A 25,040-nucleotide genomic window follows, 5' to 3' on the forward strand; every position below is an offset into this window, starting at 1 on the left:
AACCTAAAGTACATTTAGCTACTGTAAAGTAACCTAAAGTACATTTAGCTACTGAACTTTAAAAGTCCCCAGGGGGTCCCTCTACTGTACTGTACTGTACTGTACTGTACTGATACACCTGAAATCATCAAATATACAGTTAATATGTCTGTGTGTGTTAGGCTGCACAACAGTGACACTTTGTTTTGAAAACCAACCAAATGCTAATCCATGTCCATGCTCAGGCAGGCACACACAAAGCTACTTAATGAAGTGGTTGCACCACTTTAAAAATAATAGCAGATGTATAAGCGCTGCAAACTAAAGTACATAATAGCCAAGGTACAGAATATGGATGGGGGTTGAACTGTATTGAACTGTATTTACAAAATGTAGCTGAGGAATGAGGACCCCTGGAGCACCTCCAAGGACCCCTGAGGGGTCCCTGGACCTCACTTTGAGAAACCAGCGTTATAGGCGGGGCCTGTGGTCTGGCTTGTTGTGGAACAAACACGACTCCAAACAACGCACACAACGCACACACACACACACACACACACACACACACACACACACACACACACAGATCTCCCATGTGCGCGGGGCGGGGGCTCAGAGCGCAGCAGAGCAGAGCCTCCTGGCCGTTCCCTAAATGAATGACATTTAGTTCTCTGCCCACAGCGGTGACTTCATGTTTGCCTTCTGTTGTTCGTCAGCGCTCAGCCCATATATCCCCGGCCTGGCAGCTGAGGAAACCCAGACCTCTGGGGGGACGTATTAGGGGACGGACAGGACGCGGCGGCATCGCTCAAACACAGCGGTTTAACCCATTCTGAACAGGAACCCCTTTTGGTGTTCGCATCATGTTATGCTTTAGCTATTGAAAAATAGCAGATCTACAAGCTCATAGCGCGCCACCGAGTGGCGCGCTACGAGCTTGTAGGTCTGCTATTTTTGAAAAATCGAAGAACGACTGACATTTTTAGAATCTGATCTCGGGTCAGAATGGGTTAATCAGACCAGTGTGTGTCCAGTGGAAACCTTCGTATGAATCTGATCTCAGGTCAGAATGGGTTAATCAGGAGCGCTGCCGCGGTGCCCAGGGACCCGTTCACCTGCCTGTATGCGTTCTGCTGGCCAGACGTCAACCGTACAGTGTGGGAGAGTTAACGTACAGCTAGCATTATACTGTACAGTACTGTACCACCACCACCGCTTTGAGAGGCATGGGAGAGAGTGTGTGTGTGTGTGTGTGTGTGTGTGTGTGTGCCCATAGCACTTACCCTACCCCCTTATAGCATTTCTGTAGACTTACTTACAGACTTATAGCATGTCATGTAGACAGCACTATAACTGCATTGTATGTAGTCATAGCACGTCATAGTACATATGTATAGCATAGTAGTATATATGTATAGTTTATATGTATAGTTTCATTATATAGATATTCCACTGTTACTTTCTTAGCTTACACATGTTTCATGATAAATGCTTTTTATGTGATGTATACCCATGCTTTTTTGTTCTTGCTTAATGTAAATCGCTTTGGATTAAGAGCGTCTGCTAAATGCCTAAATTGTAAATTGTAAACTGTGTGTGTGAGAGAGAGAGAGAGAAAGAGAGATAGAGAGAGAGAGAGAGAAAGAGAGAGAGACACAGACAGACAGACAGACAGTAGCAGTGCATCAGTGTGTTTGGTTGGTTTATGAAGAGGACATTATAACAGCACAGTACAGTAGTTAACTGTGTGTGTGTGTGTGTACTTCTCTATGTGTGTCACCTGTAAGCAATAATGACAAACAATAACAATAAAACAACAATCATTCCAAGGGTTTATCTGCACCATACAGCGTGCATACTTGCACAGCAGTTGTGCAGCAATCCTGGTCTCTGCTATGCTAGAGCAATCTAATTTAGATTTTCAATAGAAATAGAATACTTCCATGACCCAGGGGGGTAGCGGGGGTGATGTGTCAAGACATCTGTACGCCATGGTTGATTTAGACCAGTGGGTTTCAACCCTTTTCACATCAAGGTCCATTATTGATCCAGCATCAGAGCCACGGACCACCACAGAGGACAGAGCTCCCCTGCTTCAGTAAGCTCATGAGCTTCAGGCACGACTACCTGTCAACACAGCAGTCTGTCGTACAGCCTGAGCTATGAGCTTGTAGATCTGCTAGAGCTTGTAGAATATATATTCTTTCAGAGCGAACGTTTTTAACTGAAATCTTTGCTTCTGGGGGGTCCCTGGAACAACATATTTTTAGTTGGGGGTACATATGTTTTTGGGGGTCCTTGACATGAAAATGTTTGAGCACCACTGAGATAAAAACATGAGGTTTTTCAGAAAACGTTTTAATAAATAAAAGTTTTAATAAAGTACAGTAGAGACCACCTCCGAGCACCGCAGTGTAAACGTACTGTAGCTTGTTCTATATGGCATTAACACGGAGTCAACCAACCAACCGGAGCCTCTGATTAAAATACAACATTTTATTTATTAAAAACACTTCCAGATGGAAGCTTTTAAAGAGGTTTACTGACTGTTGTAATGGAAGATATAGTGATGTCACCGTTAAAACTCTGGCCGACTGTCATTTTGACTGTCTCTCACCGCACGCACGCACGCACGCACGCACGCACACACGCACGCACACACACACACGCACGCACGCACGCACACACGCACGCACGCACGCACGCATGCACACACACACACGCACGCACGCACGCACGCACGCACGCACGCACGCACGCACGCACAACGTGCACACTCTACGTGCACAGTAGCTTTGCAGTGCACATCCATACAGTATGACGTGCGCTGCCGTGTGACCAGCAGAAACTTCATGTATCTTGTGCTGGAACTTAACCCATTCTGACCTGAGATCAGTTTTCTGTGTCAGTGGTTCTCAAACTATTCCACGCCACATTTAAAAATAAATAGCAGATCTCGAGTCCGCGCTACGAGCTTGTAGATCTGCTATATTTGTCCATAGCTAAATGCTTAAAACACCAAAAAAGGGGTTTTCCCGCCGTGAATGAGATAATACAGGTTCCCTGGTGGTTGGACAACTATTTTTTATACAGTTTTATACAGCTTTATAAAGCTTTAAAAAGCTGTATAAAACTGTATACAGCTTTATACAGCTTTATACAGCTTTATACAGCTCTCTCTCCCTCTCCCTCTCCCTCTCTCTCTCTCTCTCTCCCTCTCCCTCTCTCTCTCTCTCTCTCTCTCTCCCTCTCTCTCTCTCTCTCTCCCTCACTCTCTCTCCCTCTCTCTCTCTCTCTCTCTCTCTCTCTCCCTCTCTCTCTCTCCCTCCCTCTCTCTCTCTCTCTCTCTCCCTCTCCCTCTCTCTCCCTCTCCCTCTCTCTCTCTCCCTCTCCCTCTCTCTCTCTCTCTCTCTCTCTCCCTCTCCCTCTCTCTCTCTCTCTACTGCGCAATGTAAAAAGTGCTCCGTTATTGAATTCAAAATGTACTCGAGTTAAAGTATTTACATCAAAATGTACTTTTAAAACACACACTCATTCAAGCATGCTGCGCACACACACACACACACACACACACACAAACACACGTGCACATGACGACGCAATGAGAAGACGCAAACTCAACAATCCATGAGCTTGCATTTCATTTCTCTTTGTCCTTTTTTTTCATCAAATGTGGCGACGGGGGAAATACTGTAAATACAGAGTGATTTACAGAGAATACCAAAAGTCTCCCCGGGCGTACAGCAGGCTCTGTCTGGGGTTCCTAAACGCACGCTCACTAAACTACGCCTCCCCGGGCGTACAGCAGGCTCTGTCTGGGGTCCCTAAACACCCGGGCGTACAGCAGGCTCTGTCTGGGGTTCCCTAAACACACGCTCACTAAACTACGCCTCCCCGGGCGTACAGCAGGCTCTGTCTGGGGTTCCCTAAACACACGCTCACTAAACTACGCCTCCCCGGGCGTACAGCAGGCTCTGTCTGGGGTCCCTAAACACCCGGGCGTACAGCAGGCTCTGTCTGGGGTTCCCTAAACACACGCTCACTAAACTACGCCTCCCCGGGCGTACAGCAGGCTCTGTCTGGGTTCCCTAAACACACGCTCACTAAACTAGAATACCAAAAGTCTCCCCGGGCGTACAGCAGGCTCTGTCTGGGGTTCCCTAAACGCACGCTCACTAAACTACGCCTAAACGGTTAAACCTAACCCTATCCCTAACATTAACCTCAGTAAAACTACACCTAAACGGTTAAACCTAACCCTATTCCTAACATTAACCTCAGTAAAACTATGCCTAAACTCATTTCTAACCTTATAGACCAATTATTTGTTTACAGACATTGGGACTGGGCGCACTGGGGTGACTGTTTCATGTAATCAATTCCCAACAGATCTCCAAACCTGTTGTTTTGGGGAAAGGAAAGGTACCGTGTTTACCCTGCAGGGTAACTGGACTAAGCTCAAGAACTTGTTTACAGCCAGGCCCTGCTCATAGAACATTTCATGGTAGGGGTTCAATGCCGTGTCCATAAAGGGCACTTCAGCGGTGGTAATTTTAACGTGCCGGTCCGGGGAGACGAACTAACGACCTTCCGATATCAAGACCGCTCCGCTAACCGTTCGGCCACCGCTGCAGGTTTCAGTCCATTCGACCTCCCCTAGGAGACATTTATACTTCAAAGCCCAACAGTATTGCGCACAGAGCACAGCTGATATACAAGCTCACGTCACATCGCAAGTCGTGCTGTGGAATGAAGACAATGTTTCATATCTTTGCTGCTATCTGCTCTTCTAACGGTTGTAACAGATCGTTTTACTTCCTGATAGCTGTCTGTAATGGCAACGATCCATATGTCACAATGCTTCATATCATCAGTGTTCAAACCGACCGTTTGCAATGCTGACAAGCTGTTTTTTTGCATTTCTAATGTGATATACGGTCAAAATATTTGATTAAAAACAAAAACAAAACAATAATTATAATTTCTGTAGTTGTGTGGTGTGTGTGCGTGCATGTGTGTTAGGACTTATGCGTGCATGCATGTGTGTGTGCGTGTGTGTTAGGACTTACGCGTGTGTGTGTGTGTGTGTGTGCGTGCATGTGTGTGTGCGTGCGTGCTAGGACTTACGCGTGTGTGCGTGTGTGTGTGTGTGTTAGGACTTACGCGTGTGTGTGTGTGTGTGCGTGTGTGTGTGTGTGTGCGTGCATGTGTGTGTGCGTGCGTGCTAGGACTTACGCGTGTGTGCGTGTGTGTGTGTGTGTTAGGACTTACGCGTGTGTGTGTGTGTGTGCGTGTGTGTGTGTGTGTGTGTGTGCGTGCGTGCGTGTTAGGACTTACGCGTGTGTGCGTCCGGATGTGCATCTTCAGTCCGTCGTTCTTGCTGAAGGCCTTGTCACAGTATGGACACTGGTAGGGTCTCTCACCTGGAGGTACAAATAACACCTATTACTACACAGTATGGACACTGGTAGGGTCTCTCACCTGGAGGTACAAATAACACCTATTACTACGCAGTATGGACACTGGTAGGGTCTCTCACCTGGAGGTACAAATAACACCTATTACTACGCAGTATGGACACTGGTAGGGTCTCTCACCTGGAGGTACAAATAACACCTATTACTACACAGTATGGACACTGGTAGGGTCTCTCACCTGGAGGTACAAATAACACCTATTACTACACAGTGTGGACACTGGTAGGGTCTCTCACCTGGAGGTACAAATAACACCTATTACTACACAGTATGGACACTGGTAGGGTCTCTCACCTGGAGGGTACAAATAAAACCTATTACTAACACAGTATGGACACTGGTAGGGTCTCTCACCTGGAGGTACAAATAACACCTATTACTACACAGTATGGACACTGGTAGGGTCTCTCACCTGGAGGTACAAATAACACCTATTACTACACAGTATGGACACTGGTAGGGTCTCTCACCTGGAGGTACAAATAACACCTGTTACTACACAGTATGGACACTGGTAGGGTCTCTCACCTGGAGGTACAAATAACACCTGTTACTACACAGTATGGACACTGGTAGGGTCTCTCACCTGGAGGTACAAATAACACCTGTTACTACACAGTATGGACACTGGTAGGGTCTCTCACCTGGAGGTACAAATAACACCTGTTACTACACAGTATGGACACTAGTAGGGTCTCTCACCTGGAGGTACAAATAACACCTATTACTACACAGTATGGACACTGGTAGGGTCTCTCACCTGGAGGTACAAATAACACCTATTACTACACAGTATGGACACTAGTAGGGTCTCTCACCTGGAGGTACAAATAACACCTATTACTACACAGTATGGACACTGGTAGGGTCTCTCACCTGGAGGTACAAATAACACCTATTACTACACAGTATGGACACTGGTAGGGTCTCTCACCTGGAGGTACAAATAACACCTATTACTACACAGTATGGACACTGGTAGGGTCTCTCACCTGGAGGTACAAATAACACCTATTATTACACAGTATGGACACTGGTAGGGTCTCTCACCTGGAGGTACAAATAACACCTATTATTACACAGTATGGACACTGGTAGGGTCTCTCACCTGGAGGTACAAATAACACCTATTATTACACAGTATGGACACTGGTAGGGTCTCTCACCTGGAGGTACAAATAACACCTATTACTACACAGTATGGACACTGGTAGGGTCTCTCACCTGGAGGTACAAATAACACCTATTACTACACAGTATGGACACTGGTAGGGTCTCTCACCTGGAGGTACAAATTAACACCCGGTTACACCCGGTAAATACATTTTGTAACCGTAATCATCGGTTCGTCAGTTATATGGGCTGTGGAATAAAGTTAGTTTTGACCAAAAACACAATCTGGGAAAAGAATCAATGAAAACCCTTAAATGATGAGAAGTCTCGTCGATGGCAGAGATGAATTGCGCTTTTCCAAGTGCTCAAGGCGCTTTACAATGGTTCATTCATTCATACAATTTGGGATTTGGGAGGAGAAGCGGCGAACAGTCGACGCCAGCGTCCTCACTTCCCTACATTCACACACTTGGCGAGCTCACACCGACCGACTCACTGGAGGCAACGTAGGGTTCAGTGTCTTCTTGCCCAAAGACACTTCGACATGTAGGACAGGAGGAGGAGGAGCCGGGATTCGAACCGCCGACCCAGGGATCATTGCAGGTGTCACACGCAGTGACTGCATGTTAACCCATTTTGGGGGCGGGAATCCCTTTTGGTGTTAGCATTATACGTCATGCTTTAGCTATTGAAAAATAGCAGACCTACAAGCTCATAGCACGCCACCGAGTGGCGCGCTATGAGCTTGTAGGTCTGCTATTTTTAGAAAAATCAAAGAACGACTGACATAGAAACATAGCTTTTTCAGAAAACTGTCAGGATGTAGAAGAACATTTCTAGAATCTGATCTCAGGTCAGAATGGGTTAAGGAACAACACTGTTGTGTCGACTTTTATTCTTTTAAACTTTTGTGCAACCAACTGGACGTACAGTACACAACTCACTGATCTGAACGTACAGTACAGCCAGCCCTGTAGCCTCAGGTTCCCCCTCTCCTCCTCCCCCTCCTCCTCCCTCGCTCCCTCCCTCCCCCCTCTCCCTCTGTCCCCTGTGGTCGGTCCAACATAGCGTGCTCTGTGGGCTGCCCATTGGCCCACATGGCGTGTGCTATCAGATCAGAGGAGCCTATGGGGCCGCGGCGTGCCGTTATATATCCAGCGCGGCGTGATCAAAGACCTGAAGCGGAGCGGGGAGCAGATCCTATCGGAGGCCTCGCTGCGCCGCACCGCAAAGAGGAAGTGACAGGCTGTCAGTCAAACGGGGGGCCGCCAACACGTGGATCTGTTTACGGGCCCGGCCGGGTCCGATCCACAGGCCCGATACGGAGGGGCCTGATTACTGGATCTACAGAAGGAACCGCGAAGGTTCTGATACAACACTCAGCGTCCATTTAACCCGTTGAGACCCGGGAGAGAATCTGTGTTATTGTCTCCATCAGGCCGAAGGCATGGGGAGAGAGAGTATGTTTTATTGGGCTAATAAATGTCGATTTTGACATGAAAAAGTTTGGGAACCACTGCTTATGGTTCTCAATCAGCCACTGCTGCCCAAATACATACTGTACATACTGTAAATACATACTGTATACAGTAGGCTGTAAATACATATTGTATACATACAGTAGGCTGTAAATACATACTGTCTGTATAGGCTGGGCACATTCTGGGGGTTCTTGACATGGAAAGGTGTGACTGAGCATCACCGATATAGAAACATACGTTTTTTCCAGAACTTTTGGTGTTATAAGCATTATGTTTGTGTTATGTATTGGAAAACAGCAGATCTACAAGCTCACAGGGTGGCCCCCGAGTACCGCGCTACGAGCTTGTACATCTACTATTTTCTGAATAATCGTAAAAATGTGTCGCAAATCTTTGAATAATATATATTCTTTCACTGCATCAAACATTTCTAACTCAAATCTTTGCTTCTTGGGGGGGGGGGGGGGGGTCCCTGGAACAACATATTTTCAGATGGGGGTCGGCGGCCAAGTACATATATTTTTGGGGGTCCTTGACATGACAATGCTTGAGAACCACTGACATGGAAACATGGGTTTTTCAGATATTTAGAAGGCAATTGTGACCAGATTTGACTGAGAGACTGCCATCGCGCACATTCCAGCTTTTCACCAGAGAAGTGTGAGCTGAAATTGACATGTAAATATGAAATAAATTCTTAAACATGTAGCTAGATGTAATGTTAGAGACCACAGAAGTGAACCTTTCAAGCCTCTTTTCTCAACTCGCTGTTTTCTGCAAGACATTACTTGATAAAAAATCAAATAAATCCAATGGCAGTATCTCAGTCAAATTTGGTCACATTTCTTTTTTACACCGTGAGAGTGAAACGATGCTCAGCCTCTTCAAATCCACAAAGAAATCTATTGTACAGTTTTTACTGGCCAGGACATATGAGGACATACAGTATATGAAAGACTGACTGCTGGCAGTGGAGCGTCCATTCCAACTCCGTGCCGTGGTTTTCGACTAGCCGCTATCAATCTATTGTTAAATATGTCTCATTGGTAATGACGGACCAATAAAATGAAAAAAAAAAAAAAAATCAGGAAAGGAGCCAGTGGATCGGACGTAAATATAAAGTCTGCAGTGGATCTGGCGTCATTTCTGGGATCAGGAATAAAGGAAGGGGTTTTTTCCCCCCCATATTTTGGACATCGTCGTCTGACTCTGCTCTGAATTAATCCATTTTGGGCGGGAACCCCTTTTGGTGTTAGCGTTACGTTATGCTTTAGCTATTTATAGCGCGCCACCGAGTGGCGCGCTACGAGCTTGTAGGTCTGCTATTTTTTTTAATCGAAGAACGACTGACGCATATAAACATAGCTTTTTACAGAAAACTGTCGGATAGGTCTGGTTTTTCCAACTCTAATTAATACACAATGGGGACATAAAAAAATCAAAGGTATATATCATATAGTGTGTGTGTGTGTGTGTGTGTGTGTGTGTGTGTGTGTGTGTGTGTGTGTGTGTGTGTGTGTGTGTGTGTGTGTGTGTGTGTGTGTGTGTGTGTGTGTGTGTGTGTGTGTGTGCGCGTGCGACCGTGCGTGCGTTGCAATCTAATCTCCCATCCTGCTCTGCAGCAGCCGCGGCAGCGTAATGGGTCTTCAGCGGCTAATTGTCGAACAGGAAAGCGAGTGGTTTTTATTGATGGGGGAGATGTTTAGGCCCTTGTAGATAATAAGGTTAATTAGCTGTGTTTCCCTGGGATTCGGATAGAAAAAAACACGCAAAGATGGTTATTAAATCAAGAGGATCTGTCCAGAGACTCTAGACTCGGAGGTGAAGAATATTATTAGGTCTGAGTTCAAACATATTAACCCGTTCTGACCTGAGATCAGATTCTATAAATGTTCTTCTACATCCTTTTTTTTTTACATCCTTTTTTCGATTTTTCAGAAAATAGCAGACCTTATACAAGCTCGTAGCGCACCACTCGGTGGCGCGCTATGAGCTTGTAGATCTGCTATTTTTCAATAGCTAAAGCATAACATAATGCTAACAGCAAAAGGGGTTCTCGCCCAAAATGGGTTAAAAAATCCAATCCAATCCAATCCACGATCGACACATCGTGGTACAGAATATGACACAGATTGTGTAACGTTGTATATTTATCCTCTCTGTCGGGTGGAAAAACCGCATATTATGCTGCAAAACTGTCACTAAAGGATTCACATGAAGAGAGCTTGTAGATCTGCTACTTCTGATGCTTTTGCGTGACAATGTATGTTGTGTGATCAAAGTACGATGTTAATTTATAAACAACAAAAAACACACACAAAGCACCGACCGATGGCCTTATATATTCAAGCTGAATTCAGGTCAAAAATAACCTTTTTTTTCCTGTAATGTTATTGGCTACTGTCTCCAGACAGCCCCCCCCCTCCCCCTCCCCTTTTCAATATAACGCTGTCTAGCTCTTCACAGACACAGTGCATTTCACCAGCAGCCCCCCCCCCCCCCCACACCAGAGGGCTCTCCAGAAACAAACAGTGGGAGTCGAGTGCTTTCCAATTCCAAAGACAACTCCAGAGAAACGTGTCGACCACGCGGCCCCTCTCCGGGGTTAGCGTGACATCTACGCGAGACAAGAAAAGAGCCTACATTACACATTACAGCAGCATGTGCTGAGGGGAAAGAAATCCCCCTCCTGCGCAGTTTCAGCCTCTGGGAGGCCTTTTGTTGACAAACAGGGGAAATCTGAATCCCAGATGTGTTTTTGGAGACAGAAGAGGGAGAACGTTAGGTCTTATGTAGCATGCATTGCGTCGTGTCGGGTTCAGCGGGCTAGCATAGGTGGACCCCGGGCTAGCCTATACCCCGGGCTAGCCTACTCTATGCCAAATTGACGTGGACTCGGTCCCAGACTTTTTTTTTCTCCCTGGAAATAAAAACGTCTGGGTTTCCGAGGCTACCCCAAGGCTAGCGGCTAGAGGCCCGCTGAACCCGACACGACGCAACGCATACTACATACGACCTAACATTCTCCCTCTTCTGTCTCCAAACAGTTCCCAGTTCAAATGTGATTATTTTGGGGGAGTCCCCAGTTATAATGTGATTATTTTGGGGGAGTCCCCAGTTATAATGTGATTATTTTGGGGATTCCCCAGTTATAATGTAATTATTTTGTGGGAGTCCCCAGTTATAATGTGATTATTTTGGGGATTCCCCAGTTCAAATGTGATTATTTTGGGGATTCCCCAGTTCAAATGTGATTATTTTGGGGATTCCCCAGTTCAAATGTGATTATTTCGGGGAGTCCCAGTTCAAATGTGTAACCACGGAACTATACACCTTCCTACCGTACCAACACACTAGGCCAGCGGTCCCAACACTTTTTTGGCCGTGCACCCCCTGTTACCTCCCGACCTAGCTGATTCACCCCGTTACCTCCTGACCTAGCTGATGCACCCCCTGTTACCTCCTGACCTAGCTGATGCACCCCCCAGCGCTCATTGTATCTGGCCGAAAATTATATATATCTTTAATATGATTATGGCAAATAATCACAGAGTATCAGTGCACTGAGAGACATGCAGCTTCTGTATACTCCCACAGCTGCTCTATACATCTCCTTACAACAGTGTTTTACCAGCTTTTTGCCTGTGTGTTAAATAACACCATAAAGCCGCCATTACCCTTTTCATGTCACGCACCCCCTAGAGAGCGTTCGCGCAATACAAGGGGTGCACGCACCACCACAGTTTGGGAAACCCCTGCACTAGGCTATATACACTTAGTGCCCTGCACACTACTTAACCTGAGTACACTAGGCCCTAGTAGTGTACTCAGGGGGTGACAATAGGGGGTTCGTGACGCAAGCGCCAGAATGTGACACAACTTTAAGACGCAAAGGAAACGGTGGTTGGCGGTTGTAAACGTAGCCGGGGTTGTAAACGGAGCTCGTTGTGTGCAGGACAAATATCTCCCCCCGTTGTCAGCAACACGGAGCATTGTCTTCAGCAGTGTTGTTTTCGTCGACTAACGTGTCTGCGACGCGTTGTGAGCTTGTAGATCGGCTATTTTCAGAAAGTATAAAATCTGCCATTACGACGGCATCAAGGCCCGCCAAAACACATTTTAGTCGACTAAATCAACTGTAGATTTAGTCGACTAAAACTAGACTAAACACTAAAACATTCCAGGTGACTAAAATGTGACTAAAACTAAGTGAAAACTATTCAAGAGACCATGACTAAAACTAAAATAGAAATTTGCTGCCAAAAACAACACTGATCTTCAGGCACGGATAACAGATGCTCTCGCACAGCAGAGAGACAGCAGTAGTAGTAGTAGTAGTAGTAGTAGTAGTAACCTCCTAAAACCTTATAATACGACTCACGAGCAACGACGCAACTCCTCCTCCCCAGCCGGTGGGGGGGACGGGGGGGGTAAAAAGTAAATGAAACAAAATGCCACTTTTTTTTAGGGACTTAAAAATAGAAACACATTCTCCCAGAGAGGAGAGAACGTGTCTATTATTCAGAGCCGAGATGGAGAGAGGGCTTTGTGTCCGTCCTGGTGAGCATTAGACTGTAACCGGAGACCCCCAGCTCCACTTATTGCACAGATTGAAGCAGATTGTTTGGGGATTATCCGGGGTGGCGGGGGCAGGCGCGCTGGTGGTGCCTGAGCTTTGTGTGTGTGTGCGTGCGTGCCTGCGTGTGTGTGTGCGTGCGCGTGTGCGTGCGTGCGTGCCTGCGTGTGTGTGTGTGTGTGTGTGTGTGTGTGCGTGCGTGCGGGAGACGGTAACTGATTTAGCATGTGCTGTAACAGTACACCATCTCTGTGACCCAGGGTCCACCCCCCCCTCAACCCCCTGGTGCGGCCCTCACACTCCTTGTCTGCTAATCGATCCGTTTGGCACCCCTCGTGTATTGTAGTGTAGTGTAGTGCGCGCTCGCGTGTGTGTGAGTGCATGCGCGCGTGCGTGTGTGTGTGCGTGCGACTCTGTGCGCGTGCACGCGCCTGTGTGTCTGGTTAGCAGATGCTCTCCTTGTCGCCGGCCCAGTGCGCCGGCCCAGTGTGTGTGTGTGTGTGTGTGTGTGCGCCGCACAGCGCTGGTGTTATGGAGAATGCTTTGTAGCTCCGGGGCTCCGGTCTGAAAGACATTAGCGCTGTCCGTCACAAATTAATTCCCCGGCTTCCTCCCTCCCTCCCTCCCTCCCTCCCTCACGGTCCGGTCCATGCAGAACCCAGACCCAGACAGTGGCCCGCCCTCCACTGGCCCTCTCTCTCTCTCTCTCTCTCTCTCTCTGCCGAGGGACGGGGGGAGGTTAACCCGTTCTGACCTCAGATCAGATTCAAAAAATGTCTTGTACATCCTGACAGTTTTCTAGAAAAAGCTATGTTTCTATGTCAGTCGTTCTTCGATTTTTCAAAAATAGCAGACCTACAAGCTCATAGCGCGCCACTCGGTGGCGCGCTACGAGCTTGTAGATCTGCTGTTTTTAAATAGCTAAAGCATAGCGTAATGCTATAACACCAAAAGGGGTTCCCGCCCAGAATGGGTTAAGGTGGAGGTAAAGCGATAGCGATCTGTGGGTTCCTGATAAGACGTCTAAGCCTTTGATCGAGACGTAAGAAAAGAAAACGCCCGACAACTTTTTTACACTTGACCTTTTTGCGTTTACGTCCCCCGAGGGCACGCGGGGGTAGGATTCCATATACAACCGCTTTCCTCAAACCGTTCTCTCCGTTTTTGACTCACGTGAGTTTGAGGCAACACGTCGCGCGTCTGTCACGATCAGAGTCAGAGGTGTGTAGGACCCAAGCGCAGGACAAAGGCAGAGGATGAGGCAGACACAAGGCAGGTCGAGTGCACTTGTGGTTTATTATCCAAAAACCAGAGGTACAGGAACAAACACAGGAAACACGGGGAAACTAGGGATAACTATAGGAGCAAGAAAATAACACTATAGGACTAGGAATATACAAGGAACCACGAGGAGCTAAAATACACTGACAACAATTTACAAACCAACTAAGAACTGAAAACACAAGGGCATACTTATAGACAAGGGATAACTAGACACAGTTGAGACAGAACTCAAAATCAAGACAGGGATTGGCTGGGGGACTAAGAGGACACAGGTGATTGGCCGGGGGACTAAGAGGACACAGGTGGAAAACAAAGACTAATCACAATACAGGTTAGACAAGGCAGGTACAGAACTACAGGGGCAGACAAGAAATAACAAAACAATATACTACAAAATAAATGGTACGCAAGAAAACGTAATACGTCACGAACCGCGACTGCGTCACGCACATCCCCGTGTCACGCATATCCCCGTGTCACGCACATCCCCGTGTCACGCACATCCCCGTGTCACGCATATCCCCGTGTCACGCACATCCCCGTGTCACGCACATCCCCGTGTCACGCACATCCCCGTGTCACGCACATCCCCGTGTCACGCACATCCCCGTGTCACGCATATCCCCGTGTCACGCACATCCCCGTGTCACGCACATCCCCGTGTCACGCACATCCCTGCATAGATACGAACTTGCTTGGTTTCAATGGTGAATGATGGCAGTGAACTACAGTACCAGGGTTGGTTCTATGGTGAATGATGGCAGTGAACTACAGTACCAGGGTTTGTTCTGTTCATACTACAGATTTAGGTGATGAGGTGACCAACGGAAACTACAACATGACGTCACTGAGCCGCGGTGGTAAGACAACTACAACATGACGTCACTGAGCCGCGGTGGTATAAGGCAACTACAACATGACGTCACTGAGCCGCGGTGGTAAGACAACTACAACATGAATTCACTGAGCCGCGGTGGTAAGACAACTACAACATGACGTCACTGAGCCGCGGTGGTAAGACAACTACAACATGACGTCACTGGTGGTACGAGACTGTTTCCGTGGTCACCTTATCTCACCTAAAGGTGATACAACAGGCCGTTAAGTCTCTCAGGCCGGAAAAGCTTGTCCGTAATCCTTGAATGCTAAAAGACGGAGTTCGTCATTCTGCCTCGTTCTCACTCCGCAAGACGGCAACATGAACGTGAATTGGGACAGACGTCCCTAGAAGTCAAACCTTTGACTGGAAGGAGGGGGCCGATATAATATAGGCACATGGAATTACACTGTTTTGTTAATATAGGCACATGGAACTAGACTGTTTTGTTAATATGTGACGATGGTCATTTTTCAGTTCTTTACACATTATGAAACTGCACACTGTAACCTTTCATATGATGTATTGCTCATTGAAATTGGGGGGAAAATTAAGAAGATATGACCATCTGAAACTTGTTGAACCGGAAACCCCAAAGTACATAATTTGCCCTGCAAAGTTTTAAAAGAAAAATATACCGGGTTACTTATTTGACTACACTGTGTTGCTATGCAAGAAGATGTCTGCCTGGAGACAGACCCTACCCAAGGTTCAACTGTATTGTCAGCAATACCTGCAGTTGCAGAGTAAAAGGCACGTGAAATTCATTGTACGTTAAAAATCCCATACAACAGCTACAGTCTAGGGTCAAGTAATCTACAGCATGTAAAAAGTGCTTAAAACTATAATCTCTAAAACTAAAATTACTGAAAGGTGCAAGATCTCAGGTGCACAGATGCAGAAAGCCATTTAATTTGCCTCAGCTATATGGTAGTGTCTATTCACCCTGTCGCTCAATTTACAATGCAGGCATTCCAACAGTGGCTCTTCTTCAGAGCATATTACATATTACACAGGTTAGACTGGGGCTCATGTGGTTAAATATAAAGGGTTCATGTGGTTACATATAAAGGGAGGAGAGACATGCACATCCACACCCAACATTTGGGCAGGTGCTAAGCGAAAAAACATATATAACATGAACACGAAAATGCTTCATGTGGTTACAGGGCTTACGAACCTTCCCGAAATAACTTGAATAGACACTGGCATCTCTGTGCACTTCTAGCGTACTCTTAACACATTTAGTCCTGACGTCATTTTTTTTTTAAACTCTTCTAGATGATGAAAAACCTCATGTTTCTGTATCAGTGGTGCTCAATATTTCATGTCAAGGACCCCAAAAATGATATGTCATTGGTCACCGACCCGCATCAGAAAATATGTTGTTCCAGGAAAGTATCAAAGAAGCAAAGATATGAGTTAAAAACTTTCACTCTGAAAGAATATATATATATTCAAAGATTCAAGCCACATTTTCAAGATTTTTCAAAAAATAGCAGACCTACATGCTCATAGCGCGGCATGCACCGCTTGTAGATCTGCTATTTTCCAATAGTTAAAGTGTAACAAAATGCTTTAAACGCCAAAAGGGGTTCCCGCCCAGTGTGGGTTAAGGGAGGTTTCTAGTTCTCCAGTCTCTCCCCAGCTAAATCAAACTGAAACGCATGGCAACCTGTTCAAAGGTTCCTGCCGTATATACATGACATTAGAAGTCCAGAGAACCTCTGAGGAAATAGGATTTCCAAACCCTAAAGTCAACAGAACACGAGGACTGTGTTTCTTTGCGGCCGGGGGGGCCGGGGGGGGGGCGGGGGGGCCGGGGGGGGTGGGGGGGGGACGGGGGGAGACGGAACATTCTAGAACACTGATCATTTGTGAGGGTCCAATCATGACGCGTTAAGATGCCATGATTCCGGTAACGATAGCGGGGAATGTAAACGTTTCCCTTGGCGTGGCGCTACGGTGCTTTGGGTTGAGGCCCTTTAGCTCATCATCACACTCAGGAAAACCCCCTCGCACACTGCCCTATCGTGTGAAAAACCCTCACACACTGATGTAAAACCCCCCTCGCACACTGATGTAAAAACCCCCTCGCACACTGATGTAAAAAAACCCTCGCACACTGATGTAAAAACCCCCTCGCACACTGACCTATGATGTAAAAACGCCACGCGTTGAGAGCTTGTAGATCAGCTATTTTAGGGGCTCTTTAGCTAGTGGACACACTGCCCTATGATGTAATAAAACCCTCGCACACTGCCCTACCGTCTGATGTAAGGTGAGCTGCGCTGGAGCTGGGCAGAGGTCACTATAGTGAAAAGTAGTGCATTTACTTAAATACTGTACTTGGGCACAATGTTGAGTTATTCATACGTTACTCGAGTAATTGCAATCTCCAGTACTTTTACTTCTAGTCCACTACATCTCGGATCCAAATACTTTCACGCCACTACGACAATTTTGAAAACTTTCGTTACTAATTACTTTGTAGGTTTTGATTATTATTAGGCTTTTACAAAACATTAGCCTGGCTAAAAATAAGGCACATATTTATTTTTGCCACCGGCTGATTCGGTATGTTTTATTAGCCAGGCTAACAAAACATAGCTACACGCTCCACAATGTGAGATTGTAGGTCTGCTATTTTCAAACGATTATTATTATGAAAATTTTGTGAAACGGGACCGGAAATCCTCCATAATGAGTACCAGTAGTTTTACTTTTGGTACTTTAAGTCTAGACTTTTTTCCTACATTTGCAGAATTGATACTTTTACTTATTTCCACCAGGGCTGACCTATGATGTAAGGTGAGCTGGTCAGAGGCCAACATGAGGAGGAAACGCCCACTCTGAACTCTTGGCTCTCATCAGCGTTCTCGTCAGGGTTTTGGACAAGAGCGTTTTCTTCCCTTCTTGACGGCTTTAAACGGTTTGCTAAGTGACATAATGGAAACCACTGAGCAGAGGAGAGGCCCTTCCGTACCTGGCCAACGAGAGCTCCAGTCAAGTCTGGGTCAGCCATGAGTCCAAGTCCGTTATACCAGTTATTAGGGACGCATCGATTGAGGAAATCCGGGCAGGTTTCTGGCCCTGACAACCCATACAGCCAAACAGAAAAGTCTTCTCTGATTACATTAAACTGCGTTAAACTCGCCAACATTGCAGGCGCACGGAAAGCTTCAGTTATCCTCTTTCCCAATCTGCTAAATGTTTGTTTCATAAAAGAGTAGACATGTTATGAGCTACTTTACCCCAGGAAATTTCACACAAGTGATTGTTTTTCTATAGTGTCAGAGTTTGGAAGCGCTCGTTTTCAACAGTCCAAGCTGGGAGGGAGGAGGCCCCGTGGCAGACCAAGGACCAGATGGGGGGCGATTAGATCTCCACACTGGCCTTGGAACGCTTCGGGATCCCCCAGTTATATAGAAGCAGCTAATGTGGCCTGGGAGACACGCAACACGATTACGGATAAAGTGGTCAAAGATATTTTTCAGCTCTTCAAAACACTATTTAAAATGTTTTAATGGTCACAAATTCAGTCTTAAGAGATTCATGAAACAACAGATGAATGTTGTTTTATTTCAACAAGGCGGGCATCAACCGTCAAAATCGGTGCTTAATCTCATGCTTAATCTAAACACAAATGTGACCAGATTTGACTGAGAGACTGCCATCGCGCAAATTACAGCTTTTCACCAGAGGAGTTAAAATGAGTTAATAGCACAGGCAGACTCTTCACATACTAGAGCATGTCTGAAATAAGTGTCAGAGCTGAAATCGACATGTAAATATGAAATAAATGCTTAAACATGTAGCTAGGTGTTAGAGACCACAGAAGACATGTAAATATGAAATAAATGCTTAAACATGTAGCTAGGTGTTAGAGACCACAGAAGTGAACCTTTCAAGCCAGTTTTCTCAACTCGCTGTTTTCTGCAGCAAGACATTAACTCTATAAGCCATATGTCCAAAACTGGTGGGTCAAACTGAACAACCAAAATGTCAATTTGAAGCTATGATTCCCTGCTTTCATATGACATGAAAAAACGAAAATTCAAAAAAAATAATCCAATGGTAAAATGTAGTCACAAATAGTTGATCTGCACTACGAGCTCACAAGACACACATCGGGTCTTATATGGGTTTGTAGATCAGCAATTTTCAGTTAAACGGACACTATATCTGACTGTGTATACTTCACTGTCTTAAATCTACTCATCACTTTCCCCCTGGCTCTGTATCCAACAGTGAACAGTGTGTGGGGGGGGGGGGGGGTGATCCCGCGGGTGGGTGTGCGGGTGTCGGGGGGGTTTAAGGGAGGACCCCCCTCACAAAGCCCCTCTCTGTGTTTAGCAGGTAAATAATCAACGCTGGCGGGTTCCTGTGCCGGAGTGGCAGGAAAGACAAACAAGGAGATCAAGCCTTTTCTCTGTGGCCTGTCCGGAGAGGAGCTGTCGACGACATGCCTCAGTCTGACCCTCCCCTTCAGCCAGAATCCTCCTTTCTCCTCCCTTTAAGCCGGGAGTTATTTCCTTCAGACAACGCTGACAGGGAGAGGTGGCCGTCTTTAAAAAACCGAGTGGTGCAACGCCCCTCTCTCTCCCCCCCCTCCTCTCTCTCTCTCTCTCTTTCTGCTCCGTCAGATTAGCTTTATTATGGATATCAATCCGCGTCACTGAGAACTATTTTTTCATTATTATTTTGGCTCGGCCTTTCCTTCTTTAGCGAACCTAGACAGTCAGAAGTTGGATTTGCGTCCAGCAGGTGTCGTTCCAATTTCACGCATGCGCACACCACTCGTGCTCATTCACGTACACAAACAGGTACACGGACATTGCTGGTTGTAGGAGTGGTTGCACCACTCAAAAAGTGTAATTCATTCACGGCCACATTCTACGATCTTTGCAACCATCAGTTACAGAACTTAAAGCTGTCGGGGTGGAGACGTTTGCGACACGAAATATGGCATCAATGTACGAAAACAAAACATGAAAACAACGATACAGTGATTCTGCCCCGCGATGGCAACACCACCATGCACACACGAGATGCTATAGCTAGCTAGGACGCACGCACGCACGCGAGCCGTGCGCGTTCCGCTACATGACTCCGCAGCGCTGTCGGGAAAAACATGGATGACCTTTGGTCGGGATTGTGGTTTTACTTTTGGGGGGAGAGAGGGGGGGGGCGGGGCAGGGGGGAGGGGGTGACAGAACGATGGATGGACTCTTACTTTCACAAAAAACTATTTTATCTCTTCTTTTTACCCCCTGGTGTGCACTGCACGCACACACACACACACACACACAGACACACACACACACACACACACACACGCGCAACAAACAAAAGTGCCAGGGGGCTAAAGAATGAATTGTGGAGGAGGAGGAGGAGGGGGGGGGGGGAGAGATTTACAGCCAGTCAGGGTCAAGGGTCATCTTGCTGGATGCTTTCTTGGAGTGGTCTTTTCTCTCTCTTCCTTCTTCCCTTTCTTTCTCTGAGCCCCCCCTCTATCCTCCCCCCCCCCCCCTTCTTTTTGTTTATTCTATATAAATAGGAACGGACCGCCACAACGCTCTCACACACGCACCTCTGTGTGTCTGGCTGACAAAAACACACATGCGCACACACACGCACACACAGGCGTGCACACAAACACACACACGCACCTTTGTCCCTCTGTGTGTCTGGCTGACAAACACACACACACACACACAGGCACACACACACATGGACAGGCACACACACACACACACACACACACACACACACTCACACGCTCACACACACAAGCAGGCACAAAGGAAGCCATTGACAGAGCGGTGGCTTTGTGCCCGGCGGCCGATCGAGAGGATAATGTTTTGCCGTCTTGTGCCCAAAAAACACCCACGGGGGGACTTGGGGCGCTGTGACCTCATCGATGACATCACCCACGGGGGGACTTGGGGCGCTGTGACCTCATCGATGACATCACCGACACCACTTATTATGATACACGTACGTACTACTGTAGCTCTCCTGTCACTTCAATTCAATTTAAAGGGCTTTATTGGCATGAGAAAACATACGTTTACATTGCCAAAGCAGAAAGAACAATACAACAATACCAGCAATACAATCAAAACAAAAATGATGTACTTTGAAGGTCAGTATCTTCAATAGAAGACATACTCAAAGTTAACCCATTTAGGCCTGAAAAAAAGTCTTCTTAGTCCTGAGAGTTTTCTGAAATACCTCATGTTTCTAGGCCTATATCACTCAATATTTCATGTCAAGGACCCCAAAAATGATCTGTAATTGGCCTCCGAGACCCCCAATCTGAATGTTGTTCCCGGGAACTCCCCCTCCCCAGAAGCAAAGATTTGAGTTAAAAACGTTTGCTCTGAAAAAATATATTCCCAAATTTGAGGCACATTTTCACGATTTTTCAAAAATAGCAGATCTACAAGCTATGAGCTTGTAGATCTGCTATTTTTCAATAGCTAAAGCATGACATGATGCTAACACTAAAAGGGGTTCCCGCACAGAAGTCTTGTAAGTCTGAGAGTGTACATTTGTATCTCTTGAGAGCGTACAGAGTTACATGAACACGGAGGACTATTTTTTTTTTACGGCGCAGATATGCAAATACGGGCTATCGGCCGCATTCCAGAGCGGCACAGGGCGAGAGAGAGAGAGAGAGAGAGAGAGAGATGGGGGGGGGCATTGTTGGAAGGAAGCTACTTAGAGGATGAGAGGATTTTCAGGCAGGATAAATCCAGAAGGAGTGAGGTTTGGTTTCTATCTCCCTGACACGGGGAGGAGGAGGAGGATGAGGATGAGGGGGAGGGAGAGAGAGAGAGAGAGAGAGAGAGAGAGAGAGAGAGAGAGAGAGAGACAGAGAGAGAAAGTTTGAAGTGAGACGAAGAGCGAGCGAGTGAGGGAGGGAACGTGCAGAGGAGCTGGAGAAAGCTGCAGTGTGTGTGTGGTGTGTGTGTGTGTGGTGTGTGTGTGGTGTGTGTGTGTGTGTGTGTGTGTGACTGTGTGTGTGTCTGTGTGTGGTGTGTGTGTGTGTGTGTGTGTGTGACTGTGTGTGTGTCTGTGTGTGGTGTGTGTGTGTGTGTGTGTGTGTGTGTGTGCCAGGTCTCTGCAGCAGACTGTTGGTAAGGAAACATGCAGGAATGCAAGTCCCTGCAGTTAAAGGCAGTTTAATGAACATGCAGTGTGCGTGTGCACTCGCGCGTGTGTGTGTGTGTGTGTGTGTGTGTGCGTGTGTGTGTGTGTGCGTGCACGTGCTTGCGTGCATTGGTTCTGATTGGACCCAGAACGATGGAATCATGGGAACCAATCACGATCAGAGTGACACGTTTTCCCGTCCTTCTAGAAGTCCAAATTATGCTTAATTTCAACATTACCAGGCACCCCTCACGCGGATGTGCACGTGTGTGTGTGCACGTGTGTGTGTGCACGTGTGTGTGTGTGTGTGTGTGTGTGTGTGTACAGTACTGACCTGTGTGGCTGCGGATGTGCACGCGCAGCGTTCCGTTGCTGGCGAACTTCTGTCCGCAGTACGGACAGATCTTCTCCTTCTCCCCCGTGTGCGTCTGGAAGGACAGACAGACAGACAGACATGATGCAGGACTTAATACCGAGCTACACTTCCTAACCATCTGTCCATTGTACCGAGACATCAGAGACACATACTTCCCACAGATTACAACCACACACGGAGATTTTGAAAACATGACCAATGACAAAAAACTCCCATATCTGCTGGGCGAAGTACAACAATGTGCAAATAACACAGCAGCAAGATTTGTGAGTTGCTGTGATAGGAGAAGGATACCAAATGGAACACAACCACCCTAAAGACTAATCATTGTGTATATTCCTGCACTATACCTGCATCGAGTGACCTTGGTACATAGAATTTGATCTATTGAAGATTCTGACCTTCAAATGTACATCATTTTTGTTTTGATTGTATTACTGTATTGTTCTTTCTGCTTTGGCAATGTAAACGTATGTTTTCTCATGCCAATAAAGCCCTTTGAATTGAATTGAATTAATACAGAGACAGTTGCACCATACTGTAGTGTTACAGTACAGCCTGGCACTCCTTCATTCATCCTACAGTAACACACAGACACACAGCCAGGGAGAGTGGCGAGTCACTATAGCGTTGACTCCCATTGTAAACAGTGGAATGCGGACGACGTGCGACCTTGTATAAGATCTGCTATTCTTGACAACTATAGAGGTTTGGGCAACGCTACACAACGACACTCACATCTAGTTAGTTTTGTTGTTATTTTTTTTAAAGATAATTTTGAATGCAGGCCTTTTAGCATTTCTATAAGGTGGTATTGCTACTACTGTACAACTAGCGTAAAAACAATAAATAATACTAATAGGACTACCATCTGCCCCTCCCCCCTCCTCGGGCCACCCCAGCCGTGGGATCATGAGGGACACACATGCACGGAGAGGGAGCGCATGTGGGACGCGTGTGCCCCATTCCCCCCCCCTCCCTCTCTCTCTCTCTCTGTTGAAAGGTATGTTCTTCATTGAGCGGTCGGGCCGGGCCGGGCCGGGCCTGATGGACCCACGGGGTCTGTTGTGAATTCAACCTGAATCAACAAGGAGGGCGAGAGAGAAGGGGCTCAAACTCACGAGTGACAGTTTAAACAGCGCTACAACAATACAGGAACACCCTCCCTCTCTCTCTCTCTCTCTCTCTCTCTCTCTCTCTCTCTCTCTCTATCAACACCACCACCCCCTAATGTGCCCCCCTCCGACACCTCTGGTGTTTGGTTACGAAAGCCCCTGTCCACGTGCACGCGTGTGCACACACACACACACGCGCGCACACACACACACAGAATACACATGTGTCCCAGATGGTGTGTGTGGCGTTGGGCATCATTTGGACTGTTGTTTGTACAACAGACAGGAACACGGCCGCTACTCTCACTTCATGAAGTCGAGGAGGGGGTCATAGTATCACCCCCCCACCCCCCCCCCCCCCCTTTCAGTAGGGGGGGGGGACGGGGGGGACGTCCCGTTCCCGAACAACCGTTTAATGTGTGATCATTAATGACCACTTAGAACTAGCGTTGTCAACATTATTACATATTACATTACATTACTAATCGCAGTTATTTGAGATATTCACATTTATTTTCATGTTGGGGAAAAAAGTACCAGATTTACAAGCTTACAACGTGTCGTAAGGGAGGTGTTGTGACTGCCAAAAACCAAGCAGAAAAGCTTTTCATACTGTTCGAATGTCCAATGACAAAAACTTTTTTTCTTTTAAACTAAAACGGAAATCTGGATTATTTGTGACAATTAATGGTCAATTTAAAAGTGTAATGGCGACACAGCCCTACTTTAAAACACCAATCCACTCTGTCTCTCAGCGGTCTATTGGTTTCTGCTCCTCATTTCCAGCGACACTAAAGAGACTAGACAACAGATGATGTGGAATCTCTCCTCTCCCGAGTCTAGGGTGAAAACAGATGAGGTGGAAGCTCTACTCTACTCTTCTACGTTCTCACAATGTCCACCGCCAGTACAGGGTTCAATGTTCACCCCCAGGGTTGACGTGATTAATGGTATTTTTGTATACTGTACAAGCATGATGTACGATAGACTGACAAACAACTGCTGCCTCCAGCAAAGTACAGGGATTGATACTGTATGTCCTGCACACGCACACACGCACGCACACACGCACACACACACACACGGACGCACGCACACACACGCACGCACGCACACACGCACGCACGCACACACACACACACACACACACACACACACACACACACGGACGCACGCACCCACGCACATTACATGAGCAACACTTTGCGATGGAGAAAGCAGTCAGACAGTAACAAAAGAGTCTTGGGTAAGACTTTACATTAAGGTCAAGGTTATAATAATAATAATAATGCCACTTTTATGATGCATTGACGCATAATGAGGAACACTTATATTATTATGCATAACAATAACAACTCAACTAGTGAAAATAGCAGATCTACAAGGTCACAACGTGCTGCTCCGCGGCTCGTCGTGAGCTTGTAGATCGGCCATTTTCACTAAAATGAAAATGTTAGTTTTTTCCCCTGGCCAAGTGTCAAGGGAATCAGAGCCTCTGTGCTCCGTGCAGAACTGTACATGTGTGTACAGACTGTACATGTGTGTACATAAGGAGATCCTCTGTGCTCCGTGCAGACTGTACATGTGTGTACATAAGGAGAGTG

At 46.6% G+C, this 25,040-nt stretch overlaps 2 protein-coding genes across 2 annotated transcripts in view; both read right to left on the reverse strand.

Annotated features, from left to right (window-relative positions):
* The window catches only part of LOC308319547 (uncharacterized protein), a gene marked incomplete at both ends in the record, with an annotated part of 30,847 nt that extends 7,953 nt beyond the window's left edge, over positions 1–22,894 (reverse strand). The window contains 3 exons of the mRNA XM_080769651.1: positions 5,317–5,402; positions 22,280–22,373; positions 22,877–22,894. Coding sequence (XP_080625777.1) covers positions 5,317–5,402; positions 22,280–22,373; positions 22,877–22,894 — 198 coding nt within the window. The remainder of the gene's footprint in view (positions 1–5,316; positions 5,403–22,279; positions 22,374–22,876) is intronic.
* Positions 22,895–25,040, reverse strand: part of prdm5 (PR domain containing 5) — a gene marked incomplete at its 3' end in the record, with an annotated part of 57,646 nt that continues 55,500 nt past the window's right edge. Inside the window, exon 14 of the mRNA XM_080769652.1 lies at positions 22,895–22,899. Coding sequence (XP_080625778.1) covers positions 22,895–22,899 — 5 coding nt within the window. The remainder of the gene's footprint in view (positions 22,900–25,040) is intronic.

The sequence above is a fragment of the Protomyctophum bolini genome (genome assembly GCF_963924005.1).
Source record: "Protomyctophum bolini genome assembly, chromosome: 8".
NCBI lineage: Eukaryota > Metazoa > Chordata > Actinopteri > Myctophiformes > Myctophidae > Protomyctophum > Protomyctophum bolini.